The 14,550-nt window shown below is 36.3% G+C and overlaps 1 protein-coding gene across 1 annotated transcript; it reads left to right on the top strand.

Moving 5' to 3' along the window:
* The first annotated feature begins 2,909 nt into the window (after positions 1–2,909).
* LOC135434550 (uncharacterized) lies at positions 2,910–13,440 on the top strand. Its single transcript, XM_064691158.1, has 6 exons — positions 2,910–3,167; positions 4,841–4,976; positions 8,044–8,177; positions 12,192–12,314; positions 12,404–12,605; positions 12,773–13,440. The coding sequence occupies exons 1-6, from the start codon at positions 2,910–2,912 to the stop codon at positions 13,105–13,107; spliced, it is 1,188 nt and encodes a 395-aa protein (XP_064547228.1). The 3' UTR covers positions 13,108–13,440.
* The last annotated feature ends 1,110 nt before the right edge of the window (positions 13,441–14,550 follow it).

Here is a 14,550-nt window from a genome sequence, read left to right on the forward strand (position 1 = left end):
ACTTTCGAAATCCGAGAGAACAAATTTCATAATTTTGCTAAAAAGTGTCGTGTTACGTGTACAAAAACTTTGTCCGTACAATTTTAAGAGAAAAAGAGAGACAGAAAAAATCTGAGAAAAATTATGAAAAACTTCTACATTAAAAAATATTTGGGTAAATCATAATTGCTATTGAAAAACTGTTTTTTATAATATATCATCTTAAAGACTGTTCTTAAGCTTATCTAAATTATTCTTTAAATTTATTTGCTTTGGGAATTTTCTTTATAGAAATGAGTGAAAAAGAGTACAAGCAAGAAAAAATTAAAGAAATTTGTTATTAAAGTGAATGTAAAAGGATTAAAATATTAATTAAAATTTTGAAAACTAATAAAATTTATGTAGCAGATGGTTTTGCTAAAATTAGATAAGTTAAAAATGAGAGAATTTTATATACTTTTAATAATAAGCGACAACTTTAGCTAATAAAATTAAATAAAATCATTGACATTAATTACCTAGAAAGTATCCTAAATCGAATGACTATTTAAAGGATTTTTTATATGTTTCTTTTTTAATGTACATTTAAATTTTTTTCTGAACTAACCATTTATGCTATTTTAATGTCCGCACTGCATTCGCTCAATTTGTTGCCCACTTGATTTATTTCTCGCCCGTAAAAAACTTTGATCTTAAGCTGTTTCGTTGCACAATTACAGTTCGTATTCCCTCGGCCAATCCATTAATTGGTTCATCACATTTGGACACTTTCTGTTTGCTGTTTGCGAGTGTAAATCACAGTCGTTGCCGGACATTTGTTTGCCACAGATTGTCTCCCGGGTTGGCTGGCTATATAAAATATGCCATGCATGTTGCATAAACAAGGATTAAACAAAAGAAGTCACAGGTCCTATGCCTAACCCACTCGATTGCTCTGCTGTGTGCGCCCCTTAAGCGCAGCACAAGGCAAATATTTGCCGCCGTGTGTCGCCTCGACAAGTTCAGGCTGGCATTTTACTGCCAGAGTGGATGTGTGTGTGAGTGTAAGTGTGTGTGCGTGGGAGTGTGTGTGGGCTGCCTTTTACTTTGTGTGCCACTCACGTTGTGCTCGTTATTCATATTTATTGCACACGTTGCCAGTGCCACCGACACGACGACGTGAAGGAGGCCTCCATGAGGACGCCTTCATGAGTCCTGGCAATTGGGAGTTGCAGACAAATGGACGAGTTGCATGTGCATTGTTCCTCTTGCCGCTGTTGTTGTTGTTGTTGTTGTTGTTGTTGTAGGCGTGCGTTCGTGTCTAGCGGCAAAAACTTTGCAATTACAGTTATTTGATGGGATTCACACCCACACAAACACCCACAAACACACACCGCCGAATCCTTTCGCCTTGGTTGTATAATGCGGGTGTTGCCTGTTTGGACATTCATTTGCTGCCGCATTTTTACAGCCTTGACGATGCACTGACAAGGGCAGAGGGCGGGCCGGGCCGGGCCGGAGTCCAAGTAGGAAGCGTAAAGTGGTGTTAAATGACAGGAATTACAAAAGGGGATAAAGTAGGTTTTACAGGTTCTTAACGGAAAAGTGCGAAAGTAAATTTGTGTGGTAGTGAAAGCTAGTAATAAATAATAGTAAATGTATAATTATTTGAGAGTTCGAGAGGGATTGTGAGGGATTAATGAGAGAGAGATTGGGAGAAAGATTGAGAGAGACATTGAGAGGGAGATTGAGAAATATAAGTTACTTTCAGGCAAAGGAGATATTAATAGAGTGAAAGATGCAAATAGAAATAGGTTCTAGTATCTAGAACCTAATCTAGTTAAAAGTTGGACAATTTTTGATAATAATAGTAAGTTTAAATATAATCCCCAGAACAATTACAGCATATTTCTAATCAGTTGATTGTGATTGTAAAAAAAGCAAAGCCATTCGCACAATTTTTTTATTGTGCATTTTATAATCAATTTTTATGAAAATCAACAACGAAGCGTGTTAAATTTTTTTAATTCTCATCTCACTTAATCAGACACAAATCAAAAATAAATTTTTTATTGCATATTTTATCAAGCGCTGGCAATAAACCAAACATACAAGCTGAAGCTGGGTGAGGGGAAGGGGAGGAGAGGGTGCAGAGGGAAATGTCTCCCTTGTTTTATGCTGATTTATAATGTAGCGACAGGCAGTTAAATTGATGGCCTAAAAATGCGCTGACAATAAACAAGCCTCGACATGTGTACAAATTTCAACAGCAGACATTTAAAGTACATGCATGAAATATATGAAATAAATATATGAATTATATAATAATCATATGTATATTATTATTATGCTATGCAAATGCTTAGTTGAACATTTGTGAATACGTGACTGGACTGAATTATATATAGGAAAAGTTGGAAAAATTGAGAGGGCTAAAAAGTTGTTGAATTGCATTCACAGTAAATTATGTGTTTATAGAAAATTAAGATTATATGAGAAGGAAGTTGTTTAAAACATTTTTTATAGCTAATATTAATATTTTATCAACTTTTACAAATTGAGACTTTGCCTTAAGCTCACATTTGATTTGTATTATATATGAATTTATTTATATATTATCTAATAATCAATCGACCAACATAGCTATGCAACAGCTCCCCCAGAAAGGGTATTAATATGCCCCAAGCAAATGTCAGATGTGCTTTGGGGAATTGGCGGAAGTCCATAAAATGCTGTTGGGATTTATTTAATAAAGCGCAGAAATAAAATATAAAATGCCCATCATAAATAATTCGCAAAGCCGTAAAATAGAAACAAAAATGATAATAAAATGCAAATTGTATATAAAAGAAAATTAAATATGAGAAATAAGCGATACTTTTTTAATGCGCCCCAAGGATTTGTTTGCTTAGTTTGATTTTAAACGCTGTCAGCAAATAAATTAAAAAAAAATGCTGTTTATATTTATATTTAATTCGAATTTTGCAACTCTTTTCGCAGAACTGTCCACTGCGCTGCGTGATGTGCGGGTGCGAGTGCCGCACGCGGTGAGGCGCGGGGAGAAGGCGGTGCTCAAATGCTTCTATGACATCGAGGATGACAGCTTGTACTCGGTTAAATGGTACAAGGGCAGGCGAGAGTTCTACAGATACACACCCAAAGAAACGCCACCGATGAAGGTTTTTCATTTTCCCGGAGTTAAAGTCAGGGTAAGCTGGCAATATACAATTAAAAAAATATTAAAAAAGCTCCATATGTTGGTTTAGCTTAAAATATATATTTGTTAATAATTGAGAAAAACAAATAATATATTACTTTTGGCCTTTTTCGTATTTTCAAAATATTTGCAGAACAAATAAATTTCTATAAAAATAGCTTTGTTAGTATTAAAATTTGTGCATAGTTTTTTACACTTTCAATAAATATTTGATTCAAATCAAAAAATTAAACACCAGAATAATGAAAACTAAACGCGAAACGCAACAATGTGAAGCATTTGCATTTGGGGCGCTGCGAAGCGACAGTGAAATGCTTCACTTAACCCGGGATCGGGACAGGCAGGGTCACCGTTGGGGGCGCCGTTGGGGGCATAGTTCAACGAGCACACAGCATTTCAATGCACAATCAAATCAAAACACGGGTTTTAACTTCCGCTTGATGGCAGTTACAGGGCCGGGAAAAACACATAGTATTTTCGTGGCGCTTCCTTTTTGCAACTCTTGAGTTTTTTCTTTTTTGTCATTTTGCATTTTGGTTTTCTGGATTGGGCGAGCAATATTTTTCAATAAATATTGGCATTTTTAACTTGCTCTACAATTTTCGAAATTATTCAGGCATATGAAAGAAATACATGGGCATTTTATTTATTTTCATTTCCATTTCTATTTCTATTTCCATTTCATGCGACAATGGCAAAAGCAAAAATAATAAAAATAAATACAGAGAAGCGAACAATTTGCAGTTCATGGAAAAAAATGGCAAATGGAAATGTTTGTGCTCCAATTGCCAAAAGATAAACAATGCGAATATTTAGAAAAATATTAAAAAAAAAACAACACGATTCTGGTTTGTCCAGTACAATAGAGAATTGTGCGAATTTTATGTAGCTGACACATCCGTTTAACGAGTTTTGCGCTATTTTTGTTAAATTAAATTAAATGTTTTATGAAGTTTTCGGGAATATCTCATCCGCTGGCCTTAAATATTTATTAATATAAAACTCAGCAGAGTGCCAGCTGCCAAATCGGGTCTATAAAACCACTACTGCGATTTCAATATGGCATAATAAAGGCCAGAACATATTATTTTTTTTCGATTCAAAATGTGCAGCAGCAAAAAATAATATTTCATTTAACAATTCGCGACACCTTTTGGCATTCGGTAGCGCAGAGAAAAAATATATAAATTGAGAAAGCAAGCAAATAATGTATTTGACAAACATAACACACGCGCAATTTTTTATTATTTAAAATGTTGATGATTTTGAAACAGCCCCCAGAAATATCAATAATATATATACATACATGTATACGTACGTATATATAAAACAGTCAGAGCCATAAACTTGTGGCTTATGAAAAGCGCAAAATAAAAACGGCGCAAACATTCGTCGAGATCCGCATAAAGTTGACCAGTTTCAATAATTTTGCAGCCATAACCAGCGGGTTGTGTTTTATATTTTTATGTTCTTGTTTGTGCGCCCGCTCAATTATTGAGGAAGCTCAACACGAAGCCAACAGCAATCCACGAGATACTCTTGTTGTATATATAGTTATACTGTGTATTTTTTTAAACAAATTTATTTCGCTTTTATGTCAGGCACTTCCCTTACTTATTCGCCCGTGTGTTAACCCCTTTCTCTGTCATCTTTTTTTTTTCCCAGCGCGCATCCTCGAACGAGAGCCAAGTGGTGCTCGATGCGGTAACAATGCCAACATCCGGTAAATACAGTTGCGAAGTATCTGCGGATGCGCCCTCATTTCATACATTAATAGCGGCCGCCGAATTGGAAGTTATTGGTAAGTAAACAAAAACAAATAAAACATGAAAAAAACAAACACAAAAGCACAACAACTGATAAAAACTGCAATACACGAAAATATTTAAATTGATAGGCTCAATGGTGCTGGGCGGACTGAAATACACACAATCGAATATTAAATAATATAAAGGTTTTTAAATGAACAACTTAATGAAATAACGTGGGATTGGCTGATACAAATTTATAAGTATTTTATTATTGCAATTTGTTAATCAAAGTCAATCCCAGCTCGGACAATAATAACGCTATGAAACAGTCAAAGACGTTGTGATTATTCAATTGGGTTAAAATATTCGCAAGTTGAGGTTTTATATATAAAGACATCTTTAGAAAAGGCGTAAAAATCCGCTTAAGATTGGAAATTGTTTAAGATAAATTGTTTACTATAGAAACCAAATATTTACCCCATATGGAGCCCCACAAGCTTATTAAAGGAAAGTAAATATTTGACCCATTCTACAAAAAAATGGGTGTATGCTCCTTACTGCTGAAAAAAAGGCTACATTTGTTGCACAATGTTATAAGCATGCTCTTGAAAATGTCAAATAAAAGCCAGACACTTTTCCCATAAAGCAAACATCTTTTGGCATATTTATATTCATAGTTAATTCTGATTTAATAGAGTATCTCTGCTTGTGCATCTTTTGCTAAGCTGTCTACGACTCAGCAGAACTCTTAAATTCTTTAAGCTAAAAGCCAGACGCTAAAGTCATTAGAGAGACAGCTTAAAAATGCTATGCCTAATCGTATTTAATATAAATATAAATTTATTGGGCGTCTAACAAGAGTTAACCAAAAAAAGAGTCTGTTTAAGGGGATTAAAGCCAACAGAATGTGCATCAGGATTAATAACTGAATAACTGCTCTATATCAAATAGAATCATGAAGATGTTCTTCAGTTAGTAAAAAATACCCTTTCCTAGTCATCCCTATTCAACAATCCAATATGTGTCTGCGCTGGCGCCAACTATAAAAAAGCTTCTACTCCACTTTACATATGTTCTTCACATCAATTTTGGGGCTATCAGACAATATCATATTAATTAATTAAATGATGTTCGTAAGTGCCTGCTCGAGCGCCCATCCATTATGCGATAAACCTTTGCAACACGAACAGCATTTAATGATGTACGCCGCAAATGTTGTAGCCATATCGGCATAATCAGAAAACAAGATAATATAGGGGTGCTGCTCCACTGTGTTTGGCGTTGGCTTGTGACTGGTCCGATTGCCACAGAAACCAATTCCAAATGCACACAAACATATCAGAAAGGCACACATATGGTCATATAAACATGAAATAGACACGACCAGAGTTTGCTGAGACGGGCGAGCGGCCAATTTGTGTTGCCCTCACTTTGGCAAAGTCCGTAAACCAATCATCCGCACACACACACACCCACACACACACACACACTCGCTCACACTTGAAGCCAAAAGTTTATTGACCATCTCAAACGTTTTGCCAGTGCATTTTATTTTATTTTATTTTTTTGTTTGGCTGCTTAAATATCGTCATCTTTATCTGGAGCCAGCAAATTTGTTTGTATTTTGTCTGCTCGAATACCGTAAATTCGAACTAGAAGTTTATTTTGAAGTAACGCCCAGCCACAACGCCCACATTTGGCGTGAGCTCTGGTGTCTGGCATTCGCCTGGTCCCCAATCTCTTGACTCTTGACATCGGCTCAAGTCTGGGTCTGTCTCCTGGCCTGCCCAATTGAACTCGGTCTGGGCATGTCCTGTTCACATATGACAGCCATGCATGGAATTAGACAGTAGTTGCCTCTCGTAGTTCTCGTGTTTGACTTGCTGCAAGTTTATGCTTAGCTCTGACTTGTGGCATGAATGGGTTGGGAGAATCGAAAATACTTATTTTAAGTTATTTTCAGTTGCGTCTGCATTGAATTCGTCGATTTATTGAACCACAAGCTCTATTGTACTTGCTTAAAATACTTATGCTACTTGCACACATACAAATATTAAGCAAAATTTTATTGCTCAAGCAGTTGACTGTTAGCTCGAGTCTGGTTGACGCCAGGTTTCAAATGTCAAAGCTATTTAAAGTTTATTGTGTGACTGTCACGCCCAAATAATAGCTAGTGCATGGGCAATAAACCTCGATGTAAATAAAACTTGAAACTAGTTCAACACTAATTTATAACTGATTAAACTGGGTCGTAGTATGCTTTTGGCATTTAAGAATAGTTGAATAGTTCAAGCTTTCATGATAGTTGGTTCAAACCCAAATCAACACTGGTTCAAAGCGGATTGAAACCTTACTATGAGCAGGTCTCGATCATGTTTAAAACTGGCTCAATTGTGTCTCAAAACTAAATGAAATTGATAAATAAACAGGTTCAAACCTTGTTTAAACGTTAAAAGACTACTATTAATCCAATGAAGGCATTTTTGAGCCAGCCCAAGCGCAACTCGGGACTAGATCAACCCATGTCTGGAACCAGTTCAAAACTGAAACCATGTCAATCTCATAACTATAGTCCAGTGTAACTTGAAGTGTAAGTAACTTTAAGGTTAATAACAATTTGATCCGGCTAGCCAGTTCAAAGCAATTCAAAATGTTTTCATGTTTTCACAACGAACGATTTCTGTCATTTTCACAACCAAAATTCGCGGCTCAATCATAACTGCAGCACAGCGCTGTGCTATGCGTAGGTTTACAATAGCATTTCAATTATAGACTGCGAAACCGCACGGATCAGACCTCGACTGTCATTACGCAAAATGTCGAAATGTCGACATGAATACGCAGACAACAACAACAACAACAACAAAATAAAAACAGCAACGAAATGGGAGCTGGAGGCCTCCAGCCTCCAAATAGCCAGACATGCAAGAGCTCTGGGCATTCGGACAATGCTTGGTGGGCTACTACATGGAAACTATAGTGACAGTCGATGGCCAAAATGCAGGCCACTGTCCAGAGCACCTGTGTGTGGGGGGGGATAGGAACAAACTGCCAAACTTACAGTCATCTCTCTCTCACTCTCTCTATCTCTCTCTCACTCTCCCATTGCATTTACAGAGACGCCGCACAATGCACCATTCATAACCGGAATCCGGCCCAGATATCGGGTCGGCGACATATTGCGGGGCAATTGCACATCGCGACATTCCCGGCCGGCGGCCAATCTCACATGGACGGTGAATAATGAAGAGGTGAGTCGCAAATTATGCAAACACAATTTTCTTGTTTTTAAGCGGGGCATGCCTGTGTGTAATTTATGCGTGTGTCTGTGTGCATGTGTGTGTGTGTGTGTGCATGTGTCGAACGAGCTTTGTAATTACCAGGCAACACACACACTGGCTCCGATCAGCATCTGTTATGCCACGCCCCATCCATTAAGCCCTATTTTTTGGGCTCTAATAATTTAGCGCAGTTTTATGCACGCGCGCGCGCCGGACATTAAAATGCGGCGAAACGACATTGGAAAACTCTTCAGTTGCCAAACGAAATTTTCACAGTTTCCATTTTTAGTTACGCCCACCAAAACAAGCGACCAATGCACTGGGGCGTGTCTCACGGTTTGGCTTTTTGTTTGGTTTTACGGTTTGGCTCCGACTAATTTGCCAATTGTGCGCCAAAATGTATGCAATGTCATTTTTCAGTTTGCAACGCACTTGTTTTTCGTAGCTCATTTAAATAAGTTGAATGTCTGCGCTGCGCATAATGAACAGTGAATGTTTGGTATAATAGTACTATATGAAGTAGAAAGTGGGCTGAAACTTGAGCTGATTTGTTGGGCGAATTCCGGTATTTGTGGTTGAAAGTAGAAATGAGCCAAAGAAAATGTTTAACATAAATCAAAGCCCCAACTCCTGAAACTGTTGTTGTAATTGGCGTATTTACAATGTAAACAGTAAATGAAAACGAGAAAGAAGGGCTATCTTCGGCATGCCGAAGATATAATACCCTTGCTTTGCCTGTATCTAAGAAGAGCAGGGAAAATAGATAATGCCGAGTATGGTTAAGATATCTTGAAAAACCAAAAAGTTTTTCTTACAACTTAATTTTCGACCGAACGTTCCTATGGCAGCTATATGATATAGTGGTCCGATATTCTTAGGATTTTGCATATATATGAGGAGCATAGTGACATTAATAAATGCCGAGTTTGGTCAAGATATATTGATAAACAAAAAAGTATTTCATGTAAGAACCTACTTTTCGACCGTTTCGATCGTTCTATGGCAGCTATATGATATAGTAGTCCGATCCAGTTGGTTTCGACATACTCTCCACTTCTGCAAAGTTTCATATAGATAGCTTTAAAACTGAGAGACTAGTAGTTCGCATAGAAACAGACAGACGGACAGATCAAGAATATATATACTTTATGGGGTCGGTGATGTCTCCTTCTATACATTTAAAGACAAAATTATAATACCCTCTGCAAGAGTGTAAATAGTTTCTGGTTCCTATTTATTTTATATAAAAATCATATAAAATTGGGCATATATTAATTTCTAGATATACTTTTGTATTTCGATTTTTGTTTGATAATAATAGCTCTGGAACTGTGAAATATATTTCTATTGTATCAAAATATTTCTAGTCAGATCTAAAACTGTTGAAGAGGTAATGAACATGGAATTAAAATTCAAAATGCGTTGCTGAAGCAAGACTCCAAGAGAAGAATTTATTTCTTTACTAATGCTAAAACTTAAGTTTTTACTTCACTTTATTACAAATCTCTTCTAGCAATGGTTTGCTCTTGTACAACGAGATTCTTTCTATCTGCTGTCTTTCTATTATAAAAGATGTATATAATTTGGCACACTTTTAAATACCATAGCTCCCTTTATTTAAGATGTTGGCATCCAAGCAACTAAGTCTTGTGTCTGGTGTTTTAACTAAGATTTCATTTGCTTCGGCTACTTCGTAACTTGTAATTTAAATAGCTAACACAAATTATTTTACAAGGACTCTGTTCCATTTATTCTACAATGTAACTGCAATACAGTTCCTAATTAGGTAAACATACTCCCAAAATAATTGCAATATCTTGGTGGAATTCAAAGCTGTGCTGAAAACAGGAAGGCTTAGCTAGTTTTCCAGTGCCGAAGACTAAATACCCTGCAGAATTGTTTAATAATAACTAAATTTTCCATGAATTTGATATATTTTCATATTCGATTTGTTTTTATTTTTTAATAATTAATTGATTAAAACTTCTAAATAACTCTGTGAGAGTGTACGATAAAGTAATATACTCTGCAAGCGTAGAGCAGAAAATAAAGAAATTCTTTTGATATATTATTTAGTAAAATAAGACACTTTTTTTATCAAGAAATATTTGTAAAACCTATATTGTATCGTATGGCGATTTTCTTAAATTTAGGAGTTAAAATATTTCGACAGTAAAACTGATCTGTAATATATTATAGACGATTAATCATTCTAAATATATTATTTGCGTACATTTTCTTGCAGTGCATCGATATTTTAACTCCATTTTGTATTTAATTGTTTGTGGCTTTATTGCTTAAGCACATTTCTAGCGTTACAGTGCTGAGGGCTTGGAGCACAGCACAGACAGCGGGAGGTTGTGGGCATTTGCAATCAATCGACGACGGCGAACCCCAAAATACATGCAATGCAAAGCAACTCAATCCTGACCCACGAATTGCACGTGAAGCGCCTTTTCAGCTGCCAGCGCGCAATTGCGGTTTGCCAATGTATGCGTGTGTGTGAGTGTATGTGTGTAAGTGTGTCTGAAAGTGCTTTGTTTAGCTGCTAACGCTTCCGTCCTTTGTTGTTGTCTTGGTTGTAGTTGTTGTTGTTGTTGTTGTTGTTGTTTCCGCTATTATGCGCCATCAATGAGCATTGTTTGCCATGGACTGAAGCTCAAATTGCCCCAACCGTCGACGTGTGAGCGTGTGAGTAGCCGTGTGTGTCTCTCTCTCTCCATTTCTCTCTCTCTCGCACTCTCTCTGTGTGTGCGTGTGTGTGCTTGGGTAAGCTAATTATTTAGCTGGCTGCGTTTATTATATGATTTTCCATCCGTTACGCCTTGTAGCAGAACTTTATGCCAAATTAAACATTAGGTAAACTGTTTATGAAAAAAATAGGATCTTTGCTTTACAAGGAGCTCAACTGAGGTTGGGCGTATGATTAAGTTTTATATGTACTTAAGTTTAATATGTACTTACTAGAGGTTGCTCGGCCAAGCAAGATTTTGATTAATATTTAAATTTGGTAACAGGGAAATTCTACCAAATAATAAGAAAAACGAGAAGGAAGGGCTATCTTCGGCTAGCCGAAGATTTAATACCCATGCAGACCCAAGCACAGGGAAAAAAGTTAATGCCGAGTCTGGTTAAGATGTCTTGAAAAACGAAAAAGTTTTCCATACAACAACTTAATTTTCGACTGATCGTTCCTATGACAGCTATATGATATAGTGGACCGATATTGTTAGGATTTTGCATATATATAAGGAGCATATTAAAACTAATAAATGCCGAGTTTGATCAAGATATCTTTATAAACAAAAATGTTTTTCATACAAGAACCTAATTTTCGACCGCTCGTTCCTATGGCAGCTATATGATATAGTGGGCCGATCCAGCTAACTTTGACATATGAACTGCGTGCAGCAGAAAGAGGGACTTCTGCAAAGTTTCATAAAGATAGCTTTAAAACAGACAGACGGGCAGACGGACAGCCGGACAGACGGACATTGCTATACCGACTCGGCTGTTGATACTGAGTATATATTCTTTATGGGGTCGGACATGTCTCCTTCTATGCGTTACACATTTCACGACAAAATTATAATACCCTCTGTAAGGGTATAAAAAAAAAAATGATGCGACAACATATGCTGTAAATTTACATCAATAGTAGTTATATTTGATAGGCATGGCTGATCAAACATTACATTATTATTAAATTGGAGAACAAGGTTTCCGTCTGTTACACATAGTTCAACAGACACATAGTTCAACATTTTGTTACAGCTTTTCAATGGCCAGAGAGTATAGTTTTTCTCACAGGAGAATAAGTAGATGAAAATGACATTGTTATTAATAAAAATATTTACTCTGACCCATAGAGTAATAAACAGATATATTTATTACTCCATGACACTGATACAAAAAAAGTGTAATTTACGTATTATTAAAGATAGAGTATTAATATAACAAAAAACTTGATTATTTTTCTTCCAGGTAAATCCCTCACATGTGCGACATCATAAAATATTGCGGGATGCGCGCAACGATATGGAAACTGCAATTGTGGGCATTCATTTCGTGGTTACCGATCAGCACTTTGATAATGGCAAACTAAAGGTGAAATATAGTTTATAGATATATATATATATGCTACCCATAATAGCCTCTGCACAACTGATTTAATGAGTAATTGCTTTGTTGTACAGCTCCGCTGCAGTGCTCAGCTGCATGATGTGTATTGGAAGACGACGGAGAAGAACATATTGGAGGCGGATCCGTTTGGCAAATATGGCGGCAATGGGGCCAGCGGGAATCGCGTGAGTGCCGATGAGATATATGACCAGTACACGCTGCACGACGATGAACAATTTCACAGCAAGAAGAACAGCTACCTGACACAGCTGCAGGGTAAGTTGTTTTGGCAGCCAATTAGTGTGCACATACCCATAAACGTCTCCATAGAGACAAAAGACAACAACAACATCACAAACAGATACAACAGCAACAACGAAAGAGTACATCGCCTGCATTTTTCTATTTCTCGCTAGACTTTCTCTTTCATTTTGTACCCTCAGGCGAAGAAGACGATGTCGCCGACGGTTTAGAGGATGGCGGCGCGGCCTGGCGCGGCGTCAGCTCGTCGGCGGCCAGTCTCCAAGCTGTGGCAGCGAATGCTGCAACTGCAACTGGAACGCTGTTGGCGCTGCTCAGCTGGTCGCTGGCCGGGCAATTAGTGTCGCAGCTGTTGGAGATTACAAAGTACAGGCCCATGCGGGAAGGCATATACAAAACGCAGCAGCAGCAGCAGCAGCAGCAGGTGGACGAGCCGGAGCAGAGGCAACGCCTGCGGGCGCACAGCGGCAGCAGCATTAGCAAAGGATGCAGCATATGCAGCAGGCAATTAACATGATTCAATTGTCACGCAACTCTTGTGCCACACTTCAGGGAGGGTCAAAAGGCAGCGGGCGGAGATGCACCAGCGGCAACAGCAGCAGCAGCAGAGGCAGGCAGCAAAGTAGGCTTCAGCCCTAGGCAACAGCAAGTAACTGCTAAATGTATCTAAAATATTTACACCCAAATACACAGACACCAGTTTCAGCTAGCTCAAAGTAACTTCAAAGGCATTTAACACTAACAGACAAAATTGTGCAGCTACATTTTTATTCATTTTCTTCACAAAACCTAACAAAAAAAAACAAACATTTATCGATAGGTTTCGATAAGCAAACTGATTGTTTTCTTTGCCGAGCCGAGCCAATACCCTGTTACTTGCCTACATACCTAAACGGAACCACTTGCGAACTGGTTCTTTTTCTGATTTATACACTATGAAACATAAACGATAAAGAGTTGAAAAAAATGTTGTGCTAAGCTTTTCACTTTATTTCTCTACCATTAAATACATATATATATATACATATATATATTTGTATAACGAAAGTCAAAAATTATTTATATATGCGTATATAAATAATGGATATTTATATGTACCATATAAAGTTATATACATTCATACATATAATCGTATATGTATTATGCCTAATTGTAATTTCAACACACACAGACACGCATACACACAAACCCAAAAAGAGTAAAAAAGAAAGAAGAGCAATTAATTTATAAGTATATTAATACGCCTATGTATGTAAATCATATATATACATACATATATATATATAATTGTATATATTATAAAAACAAAACCAAAAAAAAAAAGGAAAACGTAAATTGTATAATTGATAAGTATTTACGGTAGATAATCAAAAATAAAACGAGCGACAAAAAAAAGACAATTTTTAAAAATGTGTAATCTATTTGCATGAAGATGGTCCTAAATTCGAGTAAGTAAAGTAAAGTTTCTTACTTGTAAAGCTGATTTTGTTTCAATGCATAATGTTTATTATTATAACTAGACATCTCCACATAAATGTTGTTTGTTTTATTAAATATAGTGGTTTGATATTGTATTTATTATATTAAATTTTTCGAAATGCAAACGTTTTTGTAAATTGTTCTAAATAATTTTTTTGATGTCAAAAAAAATATTTTGAAAAAAATGTTATGATTTTTATGTTCAAATATGTGAGCTTTTCTTCTCAATTACAAATTGTATGTTTATTATTTTTAAAAGTCAATTTTTTTATTAATATATTTTTTCATTAAGAATGTTGAAATGTTTATATAAGCTAATTGCTCTTTTTTTTTTAAAGTAATTTTTTTGTATAATACTTTAGTGCACTTCATTTGACTATTATCTTTTTAAAAGCTTTATATTAATATTCTTTTAGGATGATCATTTAATTAACATGTATATTTCTATACTAGCGGGTATAACCCGGCCTTGCCCGTGGCA

Source organism: Drosophila montana, unplaced genomic scaffold, assembly GCF_035044405.1.
Source record: "Drosophila montana isolate Dmon_TW-CO22-7 unplaced genomic scaffold, ASM3504440v1 contig_3388_1, whole genome shotgun sequence".
Classification (NCBI taxonomy): Eukaryota; Metazoa; Arthropoda; class Insecta; order Diptera; family Drosophilidae; genus Drosophila; species Drosophila montana.